Source organism: Trachinotus anak, unplaced genomic scaffold (assembly GCF_046630095.1).
Source record: "Trachinotus anak isolate AG129_WGS33_773 ecotype Australia unplaced genomic scaffold, CSIRO_AGI_Tana_v1 ptg000007l, whole genome shotgun sequence".
NCBI lineage: Eukaryota > Metazoa > Chordata > Actinopteri > Carangiformes > Carangidae > Trachinotus > Trachinotus anak.
Window position 1 is genome coordinate 12209074 of NW_027273858.1, and position 24213 is coordinate 12233286.

At 43.6% G+C, this 24213-nt stretch overlaps 1 protein-coding gene across 3 annotated transcripts in view; it reads right to left on the bottom strand.

Moving 5' to 3' along the window:
- The window catches only part of tet1 (tet methylcytosine dioxygenase 1), a 29590-nt gene extending 5645 nt beyond the window's left edge, over positions 1 to 23945 (bottom strand). The window contains exons 1-5 of one of the 3 annotated variants that reach the window (XM_071480597.1): positions 23544 to 23945; positions 20554 to 22894; positions 1644 to 3921; positions 1051 to 1141; positions 121 to 214 (exon numbers count right to left, since the gene is read on the bottom strand). In XM_071480597.1, the coding sequence (XP_071336698.1) occupies positions 121 to 214; positions 1051 to 1141; positions 1644 to 3921; positions 20554 to 22728 (4638 nt within the window). In that variant the 5' untranslated portion in view covers positions 22729 to 22894; positions 23544 to 23945. Of the gene's footprint in view, positions 1 to 120; positions 215 to 1050; positions 1142 to 1643; positions 3922 to 8698; positions 11071 to 20553; positions 22895 to 23543 lie in introns of those variants that run through there. The other 2 variants (XM_071480599.1, XM_071480598.1) reach the window with 2 other exon arrangements.
- Positions 23946 to 24213: the final 268 nt, after the last annotated feature.

The following is a 24213-nucleotide window of genomic DNA, read 5'->3' on the forward strand; positions in this document are numbered from 1 at the left end:
AGGGCGAGAATCCGGGGGTTCTTTCATGTTTGCCTCTACATACACTATGGTAGGATCCACAAAAATACAGCAGACATATTGAGGACAATTAGGACACCAGCGTAAACATCAGCCACATACCCATTTAGCTATTGGACACCCCTGGGAGCTCTTTCCTTCTTTCCCAGTATAAACAACAACTTCCACCCTTACTGCATTTCCTTTGGCACCGTACCTGTGACATATACACAACACACATAAGACAAACCATACATTTGTGCCATTAATCACAGAGAACATATCACTGACAACACATATCATACAACATTTCATTGCTACCCTTAACTGATGGCACCAACAAGACACATTAACAAATCAGCGACACTTTATTTCAAGTCCCCCTTTTTAGCATTTATAAGTAGTATATAAACACTAAATATACGGTTTAAAACACACAACAATGTAGCTGTAAGCAGATAAAAGTTATAATTGTTTGAGTAAAATGGTACATTAATAAACACTTAAAAGTGTCCTAAAAGCTGCTTACACCATACACTGTGTTATAAACCATTTATTTAATGTTAATCTACTGCTTGTAAATGCTAGACAGGGAAACTTAAAATATACTGCTAACAACTGATCAAACATTTGTGCCCACTACCGCAATCAATAATATATTCCAAAACATGCATTTGTAAGTAAAAAACCCATTAACTGCAGGATTTAGTTTTTCAGTTAAGAGTGGCTGTCAGATGGACTGTGATGGACCTCAAGTTGTTTTAAACAGGCTGTCATCTCGGTTTACGGGCCCCTCGTCTCAGCGTTGGGGGTTTCCTGTTTCAACATGCTCTGTGTGTGCAGTGTGTAGTTCGAGGCAGAGCGTGCACGTGTTGAGCTAGCTCAGCAACGCTTCCTTTTAATGACAGACACTTTGGTTGTGACCCCGCCCCATTCCACCAAGCCTGCGGTTGACTAGCAGGCTCTCATGTTTGATAGTAAACACACCCACATATACACACGCAGTGTAAGCACACACAGTGTAAACAGAGTGGTAGTGGTAAGTTACTCTACCGGTTTTCCATCAGTTCCCTCACTGCAGCAACACTAGGTCCTGCCCCAAGGTGAGTGTAGTAGGGGCCTTCCTCCTTTTCAATGATTTGGTCTGTGGAGAAAAAAAACGTTAAGACCTATTGGATCTGTCATGAGAAAAACTCATATATGATATTATGATGCATATAATTACATATATTCTTTACAAGGGAGTTACATTAATGTTAATGTGACATCCACAGTAAAAGTAGCTGGTATCAGTTCAGGGGCCACCACCCTGTGAAGTCCACATTTCAAGACCAAATACATCATAATGGGTCAACAAGGCTTCACAAAGCATCTCAAAGCCTCCTCCAAATATGGCAGAGAAATGCGGCCTTCTTTTGCTTGAATTGGCCCTTGAATTAGGACACAGCTAGTATATGTGTGAGTGTGTGTGTGTGTGTGTGTGTGTGTGTGTGTGTGTCTGCATCAGAAAAAGAAAGAAAATGAAAGTTAGTTTGAGGCCAAACAACAATAAATTTGCTCACTAAGTGGAATACATCCCATGTGATAACAATGTTATTGCAACAGACTTGTCTTTTCTGAAAAAGCTTAAGAGAGCAGCAACTCACCCATGCATTGACAGGATGGAAGGTCAGCCACTTTTTTAGAAGGTGTATTGAGCAGGTTCTTGGTAGGGGTATCCAGAAAACTCATTGGAGACTCCAGAAAGCTGTTGATGCTGTTCTTGGATGGAGTTGACTCTGCAGAGTGGCCCAAATCCCCATCAGTAGCTGTGGACAGGACACTGACAGGTCCTGACCTCTCCAGCTTGTAGTAGCCCTGCTGGCTTGGAGGAGGGGACTGCCGAGCCCCTGAGAAGCCATTAGCCAGACCATGGTGTCCAGTGGTGTGGCTGAGGAAAGCGGTATTAGCTGGGGTGGTGTTAGGATCAGCACCGTGTTGCAGCCTGCCACAGGGCTGCGCTACCTGAGAAAACAAATGCCTTTCGCACTCCTGCTCCAATCCTGCAGCATGACCATTGCATGGATTGTGTTGGTGGAGTGGACCATTTGCAAGGGACCATGGCTGGTTTTCTTGACCACATGTGTGGTTGATCCTTGTGAGAGTGCTGTAATTTTGTGTCTGTGGCCCTACAAGGGCTGTATTATGTGTGTTACTGTGATGGATGAGTTGCCTCCTTTCCTCCTGAGCCTCAGCCAAGTATCTCTTCAGGTCAATTTGAGCCTGAGGCAGAAACAGGTTCCTCTTGTGGTGAAGGCCTGATTTCCCCTGTGGTGGAATCCTCTGGCCTCTCCCCCTGTGAGGCGTCTCTCCATTTGGCATGCGTTTTGAGAGGGGGGTCCTGCGGCTGATTCCCTCCTGTAGTCCATCACTTGTCTTCTTCTTTCTGGGCTTGGAGGGTGTAGCTTTTGTTTTTTTTATGAGTGCCTTTTTCTGACTGGGGGGCAGCTGGGAGTTGTAGGTGTATTTGATGGCGGACACAGGTGTTCCTTTTGGAGGATTGTTCTCAGACTGCTGGCTGTGTCGAGCCTGGATGATGAAGGCCAGGTCTGCCAGCTGAGCTGCCACCTCCTCCTCATCTCTGTTTCTCCTTACTTTACCAACCCCGTCTCTGTCCTCCCCAAACAATCGCTCATGATCTTTTCTGAACTTCATGTCATTGGGATCTTTATAGCCGCATTCTGACTTGATGACATGAGAACCAAAGCCCTGCTCTGTCCTCCTGCAGGGTGCTTTATCACTGTCTGAGCTGGCCTCTAAGAGATCCTGCAGAGATGGTTTTGTGTTAGGGTTTGAACCCCGGGAGCACTGGATGACATTCCCATGTCTGGCCACAGGAGGGCGTATGACTGACGTCTGGTGTAGTGGTGAGCTTATGACCGAGACTTTGTTGTAGCGGATGGTCGCTGTGGGTTTTGCCTCTTGCAGGGTTGTATTTGTGTTGGAGGTTGAAAATTGGGCAGCAGTAGAAATGGGATGTTCACACTTGCTTTCAGCTTTAATGGACCCTGGGGTGCTTTCAGGTACAGCTGCCAGCTGAGTCAAGGCCTCAATGGCAATAGCCTGATCAAAACTAAGATTTCTGCTCTCTGCCAAAGACTGCACGCTTGGTAGCAAGTTACTCGGAGGAGGTTCACTTTTCATAGGCTGGGGAGTCCTTTGCAGGCTAACAGGAGTGCTTTTTTGACACAAGTCAATCTGTAAGTCCTCTGGCTCTTTTTTGACGAAGTGCAAATCTGGTGGCTCTGTTTTGATGAAGCGAAGAATGGAAGAACTTGAGCAGAATAGTTCCTCCTCCAACCCCTTCCTCTCTGTGACAGAAAGACACACCACGGCAGCCAGCGTGGACAGTGGGTCTTCGCAGACCTCATCTTCATCAAGCCGCTGCGGGGTGGCCTGTTCAGTGATCCACGTCCACGGCTCCTTCAGCTTGATCTTCTTCAGTGGGACTGACATGTCATCTGGAGGAGTCTTGGGTCCGTTCTCACTGCAGTCCTTAGGGGTTGCAGCTATTATAGTCCTTTGAGGCTCTGATGTCATCATGGTTCTTTTAAATGCAGACTTCAGATCAGAGTGCGACCCAGTGGTCATATTAGCACCGTTAGGTTTTGTCAGGTTCTCAGTAGAACCATTCTGTAAAGTCACAGAAGAGCATATGTCTTGGTGAAGTGCAATGCCGGTCAGCTCCAGCCCGGGCTCTCTTTTAATAAGTGCTGGCCGTCTGACTTGGTCCGAGACTGGGTTATGGGTAAGCAAGTTGTCGATGGGGGGAGATTGTGTATAAGGTATGTGGCCTTCCTCCCCCTCATCCTCCTCTGCTGCCGTGTGGGTGTCATCCATCTGTGCCTTGCCTTTGCCATTTACCGACCCACTTTCTGGAACCACCTGAGACAGAGAGACAGAGAGACAAACAAGAGGAGAGAGGTGACTCAACAAGCTCTGGCAGTATACAGTGATTCAGCTTGTTCTAAACAGTCACGGCACACAGCACAACAGATTGCCTCCCAGCATGGCATGAGCATCTGCTGCAGCCACTGTCAAGCCTGTGGAAAATATTATGACATTTGAAAACAAAGAATCTGCTTTCTATAAATCTTGCAGAAAACGATCTCTTGACAGAGTTAATAAAAAGTTGAACTGTGTTAGTTCAGTCAAGGCTTCAATCAGGACTACATTCCTGCCTGGACTGTGGAGTGGTGAGAGCCACAGACCCACAGGTAGCAAAGAGCCAACAAGTAAACATTTGGAGTCACGCACAGTTCAAGATTGCGTCACTACCGGTGGGTCACTGAGGGCATCTGTGCAACGTGCATGTACATGTCTTGTTTGTGCTGAGTTTGTAGGTGTGATCCTGAGCATGCATGCATGTGCATGCAAGCACATGTGATTATTCACAGCTGCCTTAGTGATTAACCCACTAGGGCTCTTATCCATATAGAGCTTCACTACAGCCCTGCTTGACCCCTCAGCTAAGATGGATTCTGACTGCCAGTAGAACTACAACCATGCAAAGGTCCACACTACTGACATATTGATTGCCCCCAAAAGCCATGCTGAATACACAATATCACAGACTATTTTAAGTGTAGACAATCATTAATCTATAAGCAGGAACAAAATCAATTTGGGGAGAGACAGAGGTTATCAAACTATACTATAGTTTACATACTATCTTAGAAACTAAAAAGGCACTAAAGGAAACTCATTCTGATAAACAGGGAATGGATAAATGAATACAGCATTTCTGCAACTGAATATGTAAAAGGCCTCATTATTTTTCATCATATGATCAACTGAAGTTAAGTCAAGCTGCCTCTTATTTTAGGATTTAACCCCACATCACATTTACAACTAAAGCCTTCAGCAGTGAAAGACTGATTAAAAATGTTGCAGCGTGACAAAGATAAACTAGAATTACCGCCTCGTGGTTGTATGCCTCTGCTTATCAGTTGCAAGTTGCAGTTTACATCCATGTCTGTCCAGACTCATAGAATTCATACAGTGAAGACTAAGTGTATTCTTTTATTTGACATAGACATAGACATGTGACATAAAAATATTTCAATCTATTTCACTCGACTCTTGTGAAGTGCGTATGCTTCACAGACAGCACAGAAGATCTTTACAATCACCACTTCAGTATCTGCCTTAATGTGAAATATGCTCACAATGTCCCCTTCTGTTCTGTTCTGAGTAACAGTGTTGAATAATGGTGTTTTTGTGATGTCACAGTGGAGTTGACCCTTGACCTTTAGGATATAAAATATCATCACTCCATCATTTTATATTATTAGACATTTGTGTGAAATCTTGTCATAATTTGAACAAACTGAATGAATCCAAAACATGACAGCCACGGCACGGAGGCATAACAAAACTGAATCATGTGCCAAGACTCAGCTGACAAAAGCATCTTAAACTCGTGGAGGACCTGCAGGGTATGGGTGCATTACTGTGAGCTGTGTGCACTGCATGTTCATGTGTGATATGTGTGTGTGTGTGTGTGTGTGTGTGTGTGAGATGCATCCCATTTTGCCTCTAATGAACAAGCTCGACCGCAGGGGAGCTGAAGATACGTTCTTGATCACTGTTTACCTGGCATGAACACTCATTAAACTCCATCATTGCCACTGTTTTAATGCACTTTACAGCAGGAGCCGTGCACCCCAAGCTGACAGATCAAGAGCAGCAACAGTACGTCAATATAAACCAGACTCCTATGAATCCACCGACCAAACAGAAAACACTTGAGTTTATTAGTTACATGTGCTCTGTTCAACTTTGTTCTCTGTTTCCATCAGACGTGAACTAGGTTACACTGATATACTAATACTACACTATTTTTTACTGCATTAAACAGAATAGTACACCTATGAGAAACTGAACCATTAACCAGGCAATTACTGACAGAACTGCTCTACCTCCTGAGCCACAGCTCTCCATGTATTTACTGTGATAAAATATAGTAATTCTACTGCTTTTTACGAAACAATCCTCAAAGTCATACTGTTGCTAAATGTCAAGACAAAGCTGGCATTGGTTCACTCAAAAAGTTGAAGCCTTGGATTAAATGTGTTGTGTGAATTTCAAGCACATACATCGAAAAAAGAGAATTGAGCCTTGCGACATCCCACAGGCGGTGGCTGTTGATGAACTGTCATTCGTGAAGAAGGCATAGAAAAATAAAAGGTGAAATAGTCGTCAGAGCTAAAAACACTCAAATGGAAAATAGAAAGTGTTGAAGACACTGGTGAGGTCTAACAGGACTGATACTGAGCAATCCCCTGACTCAAGACCTAGACTGTATTTTTAATATAAGGAGATTTGACACTCAAAATGCTGCAGTGTGAATTTGCTGAATCTAGATTTTTGTTGCAAATGTGGTGACAAAGGAGAACAAAAAGTAAGGATGTGCAGCAAAGGAAAAAGTAAAAAAACAATTAGAGCCAATATCATTGGAAAAAAATATATAGCTGCTTCTTCAGCAATAATTTTTTCCCAGTCTAACTAGAAATAGAAACATAGAAACTTCTGTTCTTTGCCTATATGGGACTTGTACTGGTGAATGTGGTGTGAACCAGTGATGGCTGAATGTGATAGCTGAAAATCCATCCATCCATTATCTATACCGCTTATCCGAACCGGGTCACAGGGGGCTGGAGCCAATCCCAGCTGACACTGGGCGAGGGCGGGGTACAGGTCGCCAGTCTATCACAGGGCAACTTTTTCATAGCTGAAAAAGTTTCTCATATTTATCTACAGTGTAGCTGTGCTGGAAACATTTCAACATGGCACCACCTTGTGTATGTTCTCGGTTATCCACAGGGATTCAAGGAAAACTGCCAAAAGGTGTTTATTAAAACAATGTCAAGGGAGGACTTTTCTTGTAAGCTGACTTTGAACTGTTGTATGACAATCTAAGGGGGAGTTGCAGTGACTACAAAATTGTTCATGATATATAAGAAAATGTTGAGATCAGATGTAATTATTATGGTGGAGCTGATTTATCTTAACTCCTTTCACTGACGCGATCTCTCTTCGATACATTGCGCTTCTCCTGAGCCCACTGCACTCTGTGTCTCACTACTAGAAACACACTACTGATGCAACAGCTAGCTGGAGCTAAAGCTGAGGCAATACCAAAGCTGCCAATGCAACAGGATGAGATACCTGCTCTGCAAAACACGTGGAAATGGTCCACCGCCGCATTCAAATGAGGCAGTGAGAAAGAGAGGGAAAAAGATGGGGAGCAGGGAGAGAGAGAGAGAGAGAGAGAGAGAGAGAGGGAGGGAGAGAGAGAGGGGGGAAAAGGCAGTGTGTCTGCCACAATAAACTGCTTTCAATGACAAAGCAGCACTGGCCGGCTTCCAGCACTGCACCAGACACACGCGTGTCTCTATGTATGTGTATGCGTGTGCCTGACTGTGCATCCATTTGTGCATCCAAGTGTTCATGATTTGAAGCTGACATCAAAGTACAGCCCCTGTTTTTAATTATGTTGCATTTATCCTTGTGATAACAAAAAAGCCTAATTCAGGATGTAAATGCAAAGTCATGTGCTCTCATTTAGCCACTGGGTCTGGAGAGAGTTGGGTCTGCAATGTGTTAGGGCTGTGTCTTTGTGTTGTGCATGTTCTGTCTGCCTCGAGCCACTTGCACTGTACTGTGCTGTTTTAAATGCAAACACAAGTCTTCTTCTTTTGTGTTAGACAAACACTTTACCCAACTGCCGCGCATGTCAAAGCTTTAAAAATCAACAAAACTCGCTAGAAAGTGTAGCTAAACGTTCGGAGACCGACCCTAGCAACAGGAGTGTGACCGCCGCTTGAATCCTAACAACCCTCTCTCAAGAGATGAGTCTCCAGGGAGGTTGGAAGTGGTGTGTATCCATTCTTAACTCAACACAAACACACTCACATAGTCAGTATTACATGTAAACATGTTCACATTTATGCAAACACTTCAACTGAACTTCTCTGACAGAGAAGAGAGAGCCCCAAATTCATGGTTAACTTTTGGCTGTGTTCCTTTTGTTCACTTTGTGCAGAAATCATACGTCTCCTCCTCGCAAGGCTCTTCACAATGAAACGCTGAAAAAGCATGCTTCCTTCCTGGCTGAGCTTCTCTATAGTGGTTTATATGTGTTTCTCTCAACACGTGAAAATTTCCTTCATTCATTGAGAGAGCGCTTCCTGTGTGCGCTCAGCTCACTGTCACGTAGTCAACACACAAAACACGCTACATAAAAAGATGCAGAGTGACACAGAAGGCCTTATAGGTGACAATAAACCTAATAACACTTGAAAGAACTGGCTCCACAGTACAGCGTGAATCAGAGCTTAATCAACTATAAAATTATACAGATTAAGACAGACAGCATCAGTAACAGAGCGACCTTCTCTGCAAACCGCACAATAATAATACCATTACTACTGCAGCCAAACAAGTAAAGCCTGCCAAATTACAAGTTACGACCCAAGGCTTACAAGTACTCCACTTCTCTGCTAAGCAGTCAGAAAACAGCAGGTGTAGAAATATGGCTGTCCAAAACACTGCAAGAAAGAAAAGGGGAAGCAATGGGGCTTTTCATACAACGCAACGGCTTAAAAAAGACATGCAACGGAGAAAGAGAAGAGGGGTGTCTGTTACCGTGGAAACTAACCTCTTTGTTGCTGACTTTGTTGTCACATCCTTTAAACCCACCTGGAAAAGACAAGCCAAACACACAGAAGCCCAGATCCTCAGTGATTCAGTAGGAACAATAACAACACCAGCTTCCAAATAAAGCGCTCCAATCAGCTAAATCCAGGGTGGCAGAGAGAGAGAGAGACAACAGATGATAACCTCTAGATGAGCTCCACTGTAGCTGACCCATCTGCAGCGAGACAATAGACCCCAGGGTGAACACTCCGGCTGCCTTTACCTTGTCTGTCCTCGGAGGAAGCCCCTCCGGTTTAGGCAGCATATCCCTAAAAGGTATTGGTGGCCATCTTGCTTTGCCTTCCTTCAGCCTAAAAAGAAAACGCTGGCTACAGTAGCCGTGCGCAGGGCAAGCTCCTGGGTGTCATGACTAGGGTGACTGTGAGCCGCTGTAGCAAAGTGCTGCTACAGCAGACACGCACACATTCGCTGCACACACAGGCATATAGACACACACACATATGGGATGCCTTTCGCAGACGCAGACAGAGCCTCATCAGCCAATGGCGTGAGGACCTTAGTGGCTTGTAAATTATCTTCCATGCCTAGACTCTCCTAAACAAAGGATCCCCTATGTGGGCTTTTTACTCCAGCCTTACGCACATGGATTGGACGCAAGCTGTGGAACGGATACTGCACACATGCTGGATCTGGATCAGAGGAAAACAAATCCATCACCGCTGAGACATTAACCCCTGAGGCAGCTGACCAACACTCCTTTTGTGCTCTTGGTGATTTTCACTGAGTTCCTCACCCCACTGATGAAATGACCGGTCCATTAAATGACAGTATGTCTATGACTGATTCAAACCGATTCATTGCCTAAGTGCCATATCAAGGAAAAATGCCAAAAATGTGCTGCTCCCAGCTTATTACGTGCTTGGTTTCCCTTGTTTACATCAACATAAACGGCATACCTTTGGGTTTTCAACTGCTGGTTAGACAAACAAATGAAAAACAATTTGAAGAATTCAACTTGTGCAGTGGAATATTTTGAATTTTAGCATTTTTTGACAAAACAATCCATCAGCTGATCAAAAAAGTCAACTGATTAATCAATAATGGGAACAAAATTTACAACCATGAGTAAAATACCTATTCTGTTGAGCAGAGGCTGACATCACATGACAATGACACTGGTCAGTTTGCAAATGTTTTGAGGCATGTGATCTAACATATTATAAGGAAGTGGTGCAGTCTGTTGCATTAGACACAGCATTAAGTGTATTACATCACTCCTTTTAAACAATTACAAACAGTGTACGGCAGAATCATTTTCTGCAGCACCTCGAATTCCCACATGATCTAGCAGGACAGAGGATGTTCACAGCATCCATGCTCTTCTTTCTCTCAGCGTCTCAACAACCCATCCTCTCAATCGCTCATCCACCCCAAAGCCTTTTTCTCTTTCTAAACGATTCCCTGAGGAAAAGCTGTGGTTAGAGAAAAAACAAGGAGAGAGAAAGCAAAAAGACAAAGAGAGAAAAATGTTATGTGAAAGTAAAGTACTCCCCCCCCTTTAAAGGCAACCATGTGGCCAAGACGCTGAGGTCACACCAGGACACTGAAACATGAAGGCAGCCTGAGCCAGAGCCTGTCGGTAACTCTCTAGTAATCAACCTCAGCCCTGAGTTTGATTGTGGGAGCAGAGAGAATGCAGCTACATGCAGACACAACAATGAAAACTATATCAGTGTAGTGCTCAGCATGCATAAGCATTAAAGGATGAAACAAAAGGTCACAGTGGAAGATGCTGAAGTCATATTGATGGATTTAGCAGTAAGCCACGTATTCATGAACACACTGCACCCATAAAAGTCAAAGAAAAATATGCAACATTCATTCATATCACCATATTACCAATTAACTGCAATGTTTTAAACATTATGGTGCAGTTTGAAATGAAAATGAAAAGTATACTTAAGATCCATGTTCCTGGTCCCAAGCCTGTTTTTATCACACTACAGAGTTAAACAGTCAGTTAGGCAGTTAGAGGATTATAACTTATCATGGTCAAACTGCTGCGCGGTGTGGCTTTGTGCATATGTTGGACCAATGTCTGACAGTCAGTGTCAGTGTCAATATTTATGGAGGTGGCTACTAAGTGCAGTTGGTTTTCTCTCATTATTCATTTTGATGAATGGACAGCTTCAAAGATGCCACATCTTAAGCAGGTGAATGCACAGTCACCATCAAAAACAATAATCAACCCGAGTCATTTTCCCCAAACCAGCAAACTGTAAAAAAAAAAAAAACACAGATGCAGATAAAACACTTGAAATATACACAAGGCATGTGTGTGGTGTGCTGGAGCAAACTTCATCCCACAAGTTTGCTAGCACTGTCAGTAACAGAGAATTTCAGTCTACATTTCAACAACAATTATTCTTAGCTGTTTAATGGAAATGTGGATTAGTGTCTGCATATTTAGAATTTACACTCCACCACTTGGTGGTGGAGTGTAATGGGCAACTGGTTTTTCCCAATTTCCATGCTTACCAAATTGGCATGAGCCTTGTCCTATATATAGATAAATATCTTCAGATTCATTGGGGAAGTTATTGTTGAGCTGTCCTCTACATGGCAACATCACAGGTAGTCTGACGGGTTTGACATTTATGGAGGCTACAAACTACTGTTAAACAGGTTACGCCAACCTAAACAATAAAACAAGCCTGTGTAAGAGACACACCTACCAACTGCTGTCAAGTCAACTATTACCTGCCATGTGCAGCTGAAGCCTTCAAGCAGACTTCAAGCCTTCATGGACTTTACACTGCATTTTACATTTACTCATTTAGCAGCCGCTTTTATCCAAAGTGACTTAAAGGTCAGGGATTTTAAACCATAAAATTCAACAACTAGATGAAATTAAATAGCACAGAGAAACTGTGACTTCACTCCCCTATTATTATATGAAACATAAAGAAAAGTAAACAAATAAGCTGCAGTTTTCCCTCTGGCTGCCCGAGGGCTGCAAACCAACTAACCCATCAGAATAGCACTACAAATCAACCAACCAATCAGAATACAGCTGCACACCGATCAACCAATCAGATTACATAATTATTATATGATTCCACAATGTTAAACTATCTTTATCACAATATTTCTTAAAAATATACCAAGCAAGGTACATCTCTATCTTAAAAAAGGTTTAAAATGAAGAGCATCGGCTGTACACTACATCTCAGCCTTCAAACCATTCCTCCTCCTACAGCCACTCCATTCCTTCATCCAAAAAATACTCCACAACTACTAATAATATTCCATACACCCTTAATTTGCAGCTCTTTAAATGTCCCATATGTTTTTCCCCTTTAACAAGCTGCCCAGCTCTCGTTAGAAACAAGACGTCTGGACATGAATCACCCTAAACTGCAGTACACTAGCATGCGAGCGAGGTGAAGAAAGTCATTCTGTGCTAGAGTCGTAAACTGTCTCTGACACATCTGGAGGCTGACCCACTGGAGACCAGCGCGGCGATGGAGCTGTGCCAAACGCAAATGTTGCCCATAGTTGTCATTACTGCTGACACTAATGTAAACTTTGTAAACTCTCATTTGCATGGAAAAGCTACAGATCTCTAAAAGGAAGGGGAGTTTGCGCAAGTTACTCCTCGCCGTTTTCTAGTGAAGTGGTGACTTTCTATCGATTGCGGTCAATGATAGGAAGTGAGGATACTGCAGGTGTCAGATGAGGAAAGATGTGTGTGTGTGTGTGTGTGTGTGTGTGTGTGTGTGTGTGTGTGTGTGTGTGTGTGTGTGTGTGTGTATGTGTGTGGGTGGGTGGGCACACGTGGGCACACGTGGGAGCTGATTTTATCTGCCAATTTAAACTGATTGCAGACAAATCAGTATTGGTGTTTATAATGACTGATAAGTAACAAAAAATGTAAGTAATGGAAAGGCAAAGATAGGTTTTAATGTATTTGTCCACTAGAGAGTGCTCTGAGTGAGAACTTTGTGAAGGCACACAGATCTCTGGGTTTTGTGGATCTGTGCCTTCATGGCAAGATGTACTTTTTTGGCTGTGATACATTACTGGAGTGATAATAAGTCTTACCAACGATTACAGCAGGCGTGTCAGCCATGCCTAGTTTTGCTGCAGTATGCATTATGGATTGTTTGTAGTCTTAATGTTTGGGTTCTCAGAATGAGCGCTAACTTCCTTAGCTGACGGTTGTCCATCACATGTCAAAGCAGCTGGCTACTATAGGACCATGTGCATGAAAAAGCACAAGAAATAAACATCTGTGCACAAGTCAATTACAGTTTTCTGTCTTGATAAAGATGCCGTGTTTTTAAACTGTCACATAAACAGAAGTTGTTTTTGACGAAAGAACAAGTTTATTTTCCAGCCATACTACTCAGTATATGTCTTCAAACGTTTCAATAATCAAGCGTAAGGGATCCCTACCAAAAATCTTTGCTAATGTTATATCTTTCTGTTAAAATGAATATTGGCCAATATATCATTATCAGTTTTTTTTTTAAACCCTCAAATGTTGGTATTGGCCTTAAAAATCCTGTTATTGGTAAAGCTCTAGCTGGAGGCGCTGAAGTGAGTGGTGGAGGAAACATGGGAAAACATGACTTTGTGCTTAAACCTGTCCCCATGGTTCACATCCACTCCACACATGCACAACGTCTCACGCAATCACACACACTCTTTGCACAGGTCAAAGCACAAAAGGCCAACACAGACAAATGATCAGACTCGTAATATGGAGACTAATATATATGCAAGCACCTACACTTGCATTTGGATCTTGTGAAGCCAGACCTTGGCCATATGAAAGCTGATCTTCCTTCAGGAGAGCCTTGAAACCATAAATTCTGTGTTACCTGAGAGGAGGCAGCACTATGGCTCATATTTAGCAGACTCCAGAGGCCGCTCACATATCACACTGCTCACTTTTCCAAAAGAACATCTGTGGACTCAAGACTTCAACTAAATGTCTACACAATAGCTTTCTGCACTCCTTTATAAATGCTCCCCGCTTCTTCAGCACACACACACACACAAATAAAAATTGTGTTTTTGGCTTTCACATTTCCTGTATGGACCATTTATAAACTGTGGGTGATGATATCTTGAGGACACAATGAATTCACATTCAAAATTCCATTTCACACACATAAACACAGAGTGTGTTATGTAACATACTACAGTCCCACTCTTGGAAGGAAATGTGCACCATTCACCACCACACCCTAAACCCACATGGACTCAATTTAAGAGCTGGCAGTGGTTGGTCAACATCAGGGGACAGTGGGTCACTACAACTCTCACACCTCCGGCTCATCATATAGAGCAGGGATGAACTTCCTGCACACACTGACAAAATGTCTTTTATCTCACCCCTGCTTTGTCTTTTTATGTATTTATTTGTGTCTGTACCTGTTGATTTTTTTCAGTAGATGTATGACAAACACACAGTGAAGTATGAACACTGACACACACACACACACACACTGACCCAAATACGCACACAAACACACAAACACTATGCAGGCTGAGCAGCATGGGGCCCCCAGATCCTCTCACAATGAGACAGGAAAAGGCTTACTTAAGTTTGTGCTAGCACAACATGCTGAGTAAGCATGTTGGCCTTTTCACTGCACGTGTGTATGCACGCACGTTCGCGCGCACACACACACACACACACACACACACACACACACACACAGACACACAGATACACACATGTACACATGTCTGCAGACAGACGCGTGCAAACTGCAGTGGGGCATTAAAGAGTGACTGAGAGCTGAGAGGATAATCAATGATGAACAAAGGGAAAATATGGACAGGGCAAAAGAATAAACAAGAATACATTAATTACAACTCAGAGGATGGCGGAAGTTCTTTGGCAGAGAGGTTCTTCGAGAGCGAGCAAGAACGTGAGCGTTTTTATCCTCTTCAGGTGTATAAGCTATATTCTAAATTAGGCAGGTCAGGTTGATGCATGAATAAACTCCAGAAGGTTTCTCCAGAAGGAGGCCATTGTGTGCCCTTGGTAGGATTTGAGTGGCATTTCTTTTGGGGGGCAAAGTGAGGATTTCTTTTCACCCAGAGAAACCAAGTGGCACGACTTCAAAGCTTATCCAGGGACTTAAAGCCTTACAACAGTCAGAACACGGCACAAATTCACCGATGCAAAGACCCAAAGAGAGCTCTGGAGTGGAGCATTAATGGTATCACAGTTTAACTCTACAAATATCTGCTGAATTATAAATATTACAAAGACTAAAACTCATGCAAGCTGCCATGTGTTTATACGACTCTGCATTACAAATGACTGGCAGCTAAATGTGCATTAAAGGAGACAGACAGCATCTGAGTGGAGCCCCACATCATTAAGTGACTGTCCCTGGTTGGATGTAAGCCTTCAGCTGGGCAAGGCATGGGCCATACATCTCCTCTGATGTGTAGTGTAGTGAGTTCTGGCCAAATAACTCACCCTAAATCTAATAAAACAGACATTTCCCCTCGTTCACAGACCCTATTTTCTGGGCCAGTATCCAAGCCCTGCAGCTATTACAGATAACTACCTCACAGGGTTGTTTTAAATTTAATTGGCTTGGACCAGGTTAACAGCAAATACAAAGCAGCCCTCGTCAGAGGCAAGTACATGTAATGAAATATGTGTCTGTGCCTAAGATGAGGAGAAGTCCAAGGAGGGAAAGTAGGCTAAAGCACCACGCACTCTGCTTGGTCATAATGAGTTGGCTCTGTTCAAATGTTGGCAGCCTCTCTGACATTTCACGAATCTTCCTCGCTACCTCGGCCCCCTTCTGTCCCACACGTTTACGTAATGAAGAGGGGGGAAAAAAAAAGATGAGTGTGGACATGCAGCTGTCCTTCAGCTTATTGCCAGAGTGCCCACATGCATACTGTATGTGGGGGAACCTGTGCTCAATTTTTGTGAAAGGAGATGATCTCTATTTCAGTGATACACTGAACTCTGTCATCAGAAAAAGACATCCTGTCTCATTGCATGTTTGCTAAAAATCATATACACTTCACATTACTGCTGATAATTTTCCACGAGGTTTTCTGCTCTCCAGTAGCCAGTTGTTCCATTTCCCTTCAGTGAAGTACGGAAATCATCTTGAAGAGACTTGAAACTTCTCTGAGAAAGATAATGCATCGTAGCAAACATTATATCCACTTTTATTATTGTAGATGTTATTAAGAGTTGTGGTTTCTATCTTGTCTGTTCAGTGAAAGACATGAGATCTAAATACATGAAAGTGATGTAGGACATGAGTCATGGCCCAAAAAGAAAAGTGTTTCAAGTGTGTTCGTGCAGGTTGCCAAACTTGAAAATTGGCAAAGGTTGTAATAGTAATAGCTTTTAGGTTAATTTTGTTTTTAACTTGAAAATAAATACTAAATGAATGATGGACTGCTTACAAACATGTTAAAACATTTAATTCTGTTTAGGATAATGTTAGTCAGATGACAGCGCTAGTGACATTTCAACTTTGACAAGTTTTACTACATTTTTTGGTTGTGCATACTTTCATGGTTAAATATACTATAGGTGATTCACACTGTGCTGCATGTCATTGTTAGTAAAACTAAACTAACTATTGATCAATAGTTTAATCAATAAAATTGTACAGCCCAATTCTGGCTTGTTTGAGAACATTTTTACAGTATCTTTTATCTATTTTATCTATTACTGTTCAAGATGTTCTTACTTTCTAATCACAGGGTAATACAGCAGTGCTGACACAAGGTTATTAGCAACATTAACAAGTGCAATGGGTGGATTTAGGTAATGCAGGCTATTTTGCCTTGCTTGAAGTGTTTATCCCTTGTCGTCAGCCCTAGCTTGCTGCTGACCCACTATGAGCAGGACAACCTGCGTAGTTTAACCTAATTACCTGGATGTAGGTTACCGAGTTCAAAGTCTTAAACCCGTAGTAGTGCGTGTCCACTGGTTATCTCCACTAATCCTCATTACAACCCTGAGAATACTCCATCAGACAACCGAGGCAGGTCAAAGGTCAGCACCAGACAATAAGGTCACCATGGCAACCGTCTGTGCTGAAGACCTCCACAGCTGCGTGTGAGAGAGGGAACAGTTCAGACCTGACAGGAGCGTCTGCAGGGACAAATCACTCTCACTTTACATCTTTAGATCGAGATGGATCCATTTGAGAACAATAACGATGGCTAACAAAAAAACCTCATCCATTCAAACACACACACACACACACACACACACACACACACAAACAACCCCCTTTGACACAAACATACAGGTAAGAATCAATCACATCCAGACAAATACAACTTTGAATACCTGCCGTAATACCAAAGCAAACATTCCCTGGTGACTGCTGCTGGCTGCCTGTCCTCCCTGTTACAATGTTGTTGGTGTTGTTGGTAGAAAGTGTTTTCCTGATATGTGTGTTATCTCAGCCTCGTTACTCCTCTGGCAAATGCATTGCAGCAGAAATGGGAAAAGTGGAAGAAGTGCAGGAGATAAATTAGTTTGCAAGAGACGCTGGGTTGAGCTCACTAGCTGGACTGGAAGCCTGCAGGTTACTATTTGAAGGACGCATAGTGTCCACCTGCAGCTGTTTTGTACCGAAATTAATGTTTTCTTTGCTATGTAATTACCAGGTGCACTTCAGGTGACTCACAATTAATACTATCTGTGTGTGCTGTCCTTTTTTGCATTTGTTTAAGGCAAGTCACACATATTACTGATATATGAAACTAAGTATATTTATGCAAAACAGTTGCATACTTCTTTGCATTTAAGTTGAAGGAAATTGTGCTCATCTCCCTCAGTGAGTGCAATTAATGAGGAGAGGTACAAATAAAAGTGGTTTTAGAAATCTCCATATATCACAGCTACACTGTAATGATAGAAAAAGTGAACTGGTATAACGAAGACACATCGTGTTACACACTTGCACTTCACACACACACTTCTTACACGCTGACATGTTACATCCTATATCAGCTGATTACAATGGGAACAATCAGAACCAGAAAAATGATCATATCTTGCGTCCTTAATGTATGGATTATGTTATGTATTTAAGAGTTTGTGTGACTGTAGAAGTCAAATGAGCTGCCAGCACTGACTGACCTAGAGGCAACTGTTTACACAGCGGGTCACTTCCTGTTTGTTTAAATGCCGAAGGTGGTCGTGTGTTATAATGTATTTGTTTGTACTTTATTCCTGAGATGTGAATGTTAATGACATTGTTTATGAGTGCTGACATTAACATTGTGAGCCCATAAAAAAGTGACTCAGTTATGCAGCCTACAGCCCTAAACATGTCAGGACGTTCAGTTAAATTCACTCTATAAATACGGGAGCCTTTGCACTGTACAGTTTTGCTGCTAGTGTGTATGCTCTAGCATGTGTGTGTTTGTGTGTGTGTTGTTCAGGGCCAGGTCCCAGCCTTGTCCTCACTGCCCAATACAAGGCGAGGCCATGAGGGGGCCATGAAAGCCTGAGTGAAACCAGACATTTTTAAAAAGAGAGCTCCACTCTCACTCTTCACAACACTCACTTTCAATCTTACAAACACAAAATCAAAACAGGTTTGGGTGTTTTTGTGTTTTGTCTTCGCGTACATAACCCTTACACTGCTGAATCTGTGCAGTGTTGTGTGAGTGCTTTTTGCAAGTATGTTATGTATAAAATGTGTAATGACCAAACCAAATCAAACACAGTCACACCAACCACTAATAGCTCATTATAGTAAAACCAGGAACAGAATTCACATGCCACTACATGAACTCCTCTGTGGCCTCTGCCCTTTTTTTCACTTTCTCCTGGAGTTCGAAACATTCGTTGGAAGGGTGTGTGAGCTTGATCAGCAAGACTGGCCAGCAAGTTTGGGTTTAACCTATTACTCACACTACACACAAATTAAACACACACACACTCAATGTGTGTTTTCTTGACTTACACATTTAAATACAAGACAAGAGGCAACCTTGCTCTACATGCTCTGCATATAGAATGAACTTAAGGATGCGGCTCATAATGATAACAACTGTCTTGACAGCGCTTCGCACATTAGTGTTAAAAAAAATGAGGGAACACCTGGCGCTGAAAGAAAAGGGATCTGTGGCTCTGTCATTTCACTTTCAGTGAGTCACACTGTCTGCTATCCTCTGGCAGCCGCATGTCCACACACGTACATATACTGTCAAACATCGAAAGTAAATGTGCCATTAAGTCTGAGTCACACACACACTGACCCACATTTCAGGGTATTCCAAATAATATGTTTGTAAATCTGTCCCGATCTCTCCCTCCTCATCCTCTGTTATAATCAGAAATAGTGCACAAAGGTCTTCACTACTAACACTGCAGGTGTTATATAATCAGCCCCAATCTGGGACTGCCACTGCTACCACTCTGAGGGCTCTGCCAGTGGATGCATACACGCTTGCACACACAGCCACATGGACCCTCACTCACAGTTATGCACACACATACCCCTCCCTGCCACATGGACACCACTGAACTATGTACATGGTTATGCAGCTCTAGTAGCCAGCTGTTGTGGGGAACTCTTATTCCCACCAACCAAAAGGATTTAAACAATGTCTATTGGCCTGTTGTATGTTAGCATGTTTTAGATAAAGAACCTTAATTACAAAAGCATTGTGCAATTTAGCTAACTGTCTCTCTGCTGTTTGGTGCTGAGCAGGTAGTGTACTGTCGGTTTTTTAAGCTTTTTCTATGAAAACAGCTGCTTGCTGTGGCTGAAAATGACGCCATGAGAATAATGAGAGTGAACCAAAACAGTAAAGTTGCGATCCAGACGGCTAAATGATGAGCTAAAACTTACATAAAGCCCCATAAAGCCAAAGGGAGCAGCAGATTCTGGTGATAATTCTCTGTAGGTTCATCACTGTAAGTGACACCTGTCACACTGACAGTGTCACATTGTTTTCACATTGTCATTTAATAGAAAAATATCAAATGTAACGGCTTTAAAGTCGACGGGGAACAATTTGTCTCTAAACCAGTGTCATGGATGTTCATTGTCTCAGTGGGTTGTCTCCTAAAATACAAGCACACAGTGCCATTCAGTGCCACGGTGCAAAAACATCTAGCTCAAATTGGCTTTAATTACATAGCCACATCCATCCACACACACACAAGCATGCACATACACACGCTCACTATGTGCAGCTGATAAAATAGCTTATTCTCTTGCTTGAACCATAGATGGCACACACTCACACATGCACATACACACAAAAACAGATGCATACTCCCGCCATGTGCTGAGCTGCTGCCAGCCATGTGACAGCGCCTTCCTGTCTTACACAGGTCATCTTCAACACTTGAGTCATGCATGCATTCACACCTGATCTTTGTTCTCCACACACACACACACACACACAAACACACACACTCACACACGAGTACTTCCCCGTTCATCGCTCAACTCATTCCCCAACATATAACAGGAAGACACCACGAAGTTAAGCGTACAGCATCTGTTGAAACCAACTGAGATAATTCACAATATGAAAGCGAAACCTTCTGTTTCAACTGTCTGGCTGACTCAACTCCCGATCATTGCTGCTAACCGTGGACAGCTGTGGAGATCAAAAAGCAATGATGTCAGGCAATAACAACCACTCTTTTTTCTGTTGCTTCAGATCAGCAGTTTACAGATGCGCTCAAAACGCTCAAATCATTGTCAAAATGTACCTCTTTGCGGGAAATAACCTAAGACCTGACGACATCAAAACCCCCTGCAATGTGTTGCTATGTAATTAAAACACACTCATGCAGTTGAATATAAGCCTCACCTGTGCAGCAGAGAGAGTGAGTGGAGATGAAGGTCTTCTCCTCTTCAGTTCCACGCACTTCCTCAGCTTACAGATCTGGTGGCCAGTCCTGCGGTTGAGGCAGCAGCTGCACTGGCCACAGTTGATCTTCCTCAGGCATGGCTCGCAAGCCCCACACCTGCTCCGCTTCTTCCTCTCTTTCTTATGTGACTTTGGAGCGGTCCAGGAGGGCAAGCAGGCCCCCTCTGGCCCCCAGGATCTGGGTAGAATAGCGGGACTGGGCTCTCCATACCCTGCCTCTGATTCAGTGTCAAAAGAAAAAGAGGAACGAGTGCTTTCTGAGCTGCAGGACAACGTGGAGCTACTGTCCAGAGAGGGAGTCGAGATCTTTGGCACTGAGTCCGACTCTGTCGCTGCTACCACAGCGCTGTCCTCGCTGATGTTTGGTTCACACTTGGTCGTAAGGGCATCTGTGCTTGACTGAGGAACTAGCGACAAAGATACCGAAGATGTCTCTTTCTGGCTGTGGCGCTCCAATGCCTCTGGATTCAATTCACTATCTTTGGTCTGCTTCTCTGCTGGTGTGTAAGCTTGTCTTTCTCCCTGAGGAGAAGGGATCTCTGGGCTTTGCAGTCGGTGTGGTTCCCCCTGGCTAGAATCCCTAAAGCTTCTAGGTTTGAGGGAGTCACTATGGATAATAACCGGTGTGTTTCTTTTCACTAGAACAGTCTGCAACACCAGGGTAGTTTCAGGGACAGCTGAGGACCCTGGGAAGTGAGGTTTAGCACCATGAATGGTGGGTTGCATGTCTGTCTTACCCTGGCTCAGAACCTCTAGTTCAAGTGCCTCTGAGGTGGAGGGGGCTTTGGTGGGATTTGAGGTAGCTGTGTTGGAGACTGTTAGCACACTTACAGGTGATTCTGACTGTGCTGTCAGTTCATTGTTTGAGATAGGAGCATCTGGAGGTTGAGAGGCTGGAGTGCCGGGGTGGAGGTCAGTAGGACTGATGCATACATCATTCTCCTTTTCTTTTTTTCCTCGCTCTCCTCCCTCACAGTTACCAGGCCTCTCAACAATCTCCTCCATCTCTTCCACAGTCTCGTTTCGTCTCTCCACTGCTTTCTCTGCCTCTAAACTCTCTCTTCTCTCATGATTTATCTCCTCTTTTCTCTCCGTGACTACTATCACTCTTTGATCTGTCCTATTCTCTCCCAAGTCCGACAAGTTACCCTCTTCTTGATGGACAATACACACATCATCTTGCTTACTATCACTGCCAAGATGATCAAGCTTATTTCCGAGGATAGATGAAGCGTCATTTCCCTCGCAGCAGCCCTGCACCCCCGGTGAGCTGCTACGCGTTAGCGCAGAGGGATCAGAGGGGCTGTCTTTGCCTCTGTCATTGCAGAGTTTTACCCGTCCATCAACATCATCACCTACGAGGGCCCCATTGACACACCTCAGGTCATCTTTACTGTAATGACTGACAGTGTTTTTGTCTTTCTGGGTTGTCGTACTGTCACAGCTCCACTCCACAGAGTCTTCCAGTGTGTCATTACATGGTGCTGAATCCGCTTTAAGAGGGCTGCCCTCTTTAGCGACTCCCAGACCCTGATCTTTGATGTCACTTTTTAGAGACACAGGAAGGATTTCTTCAACTTCACAGCTGTCCAGTTTCTCGTTTTCGCCGTCATCCTCGTCAGGAGCCGAATCGTTGATGCTGGTGCTTAAGGGCTGGTTTCTATGCTTTGATGCTGCTCCTCTCCCTGCACCCCCTCTGTTGTTTCTCCCTCCTCTCCCAGGTTTAGGAAGCTGGCAGGGAGTAACAGACACCCGCATGCCCCGCAGGGACGTCCTTCGCCCTAGGGGGGCTTGTAAGTCGCCACAGTAGTCGGACAGATTGCTCGGCCGTCTAAGCCTTGCAGATCCTGTTACATTTAGGGCATGGTTAACTCTGCCAGGGGACCTCCCAGGGCCCTGACCAGCAGGCCCACTAACCCCTCTTCCACGGGGGCTTCGGCCTGACTGTGCCCGGGCTCTGGCTGTTGACCTTTTTGGTTCTGCAGGTGTTTTCTGTGTGGCTCTTCCTTGGGCTTTATTTGAGTTAAAGGTTTGCCTCTTGGTGCTGATTACTTTCTGGGCATTTTTTCTCTGAGCAGGTGTCTGTCTCCTGGCAGGTTTGGTAGTAGCAGGCATGGCTGAGGGTGTGCAGGAGAGGGTTTCTGGCAGCCAGCATGGGAGCCAGGTGAATGTTTATCTGTTGCACAGCACACAATTATTTTTTTTTTCTCTTCTTCTTTAGTGTTTTACTCTGAACTGTAAATTAGGACGCTTTTGTTGACGTGTAATTGCAGTGCATGACCTATGAGGAGAGAGAAAACAAGAAGAAAAAACATTCAAAGTAAAAACAGTCTATGCACCTTTAAACGTATTTTCAGTGTAACAATGACAAACTATTCGCTTAGTACAAACACACTCAAAAACACAAGGCACGATTAGATGACTGACATCATTACAGTATAAGCGCTATAAAGCTAAACCTCCACCAATTTTCTTTACTTTTGTCTGCTGGAAATTACACTTTTGCCCCGCCTGAAATATTCACTGACTTGACCAAGTGTTGTAGGTTGTCGTCAACAAAGGACGATTTGATGCATCTATACATAGCAGAATATGTTGAATAAAGATATCCTAGAGCCAGAAGAACTGTAAAAAAAACAATAACTAAAGCTTCCTGAGTGGTTTAAAGGGCAAGCAGGTTGAGGAGTGGGCTCTGGCCGGAGGTCGGATCCTGTTTTCGTCTCTCTGACTGGCGGAAGAGGGGGTTATTACCGTGTAAAAACGCCTTCAAACGTCGCTGTTTATTATTATTTTTTGCACTTGACCGCTGTCATTTAAAGCGCCGTGTAGATACAAATCTCAACGCGTCCGGAAACCACACTTTGGTACAGGTTGTTTTGTTGCCCGGGCGGTTTTTATTTACACGTTTACGGCTGAAATGCTTTACATACCAGAGAGAGAGAGACAGTTGCACTGTCTGAGCTGCTAATAATACTCCGCTCCAGCGAGACAGCGAGACCTTGTATTGGTTTCCCTCCTCGGCAAATATAGACTGCTGGCAACTTCAATCCTCTCACGACGATGACACATGGACATGATACAAGCGACAACGTGAACACACATCGAGTTGGCTTTTTTTTTTTTTTTTTTTTTTTTTTTTTTTTTTTGTTGTTGTGGTTGTTTTTAAAAACGCGCACCGTGTTAGTCTCTGCGGAGCACGACACCCGTTAAAAATGTAAATCCCTCTTATGTCAATCCATTCAGGGCAGCCCCGCTCACTCTCCCTCCACCAGACGCAGCCCACGGTCTCCTCTGGCCAGAAGCTCGTCGTCGGCTCTGGAGGGGGAGTGGACTAGAAAACCTGGGATGGATCGCAGACGTCATTTGCCCTCAGTGCTCCCAGTGCAATGAGGACGCGGGAGTGTGCTGGAAAAGATTGCAATCAAAGATAATTCATATTTGATCGGAAGTAGTTCGTCTTTGATTGCATGTTAATGTATTTAAGATGAATATATATATATATATTTTATAACTTTTACCTTGTTCATATGAATTTATCTCGGTTCAAATTCACACAATAAGTCATATGATATTACAATGCTATACTGGATGATACGTTGT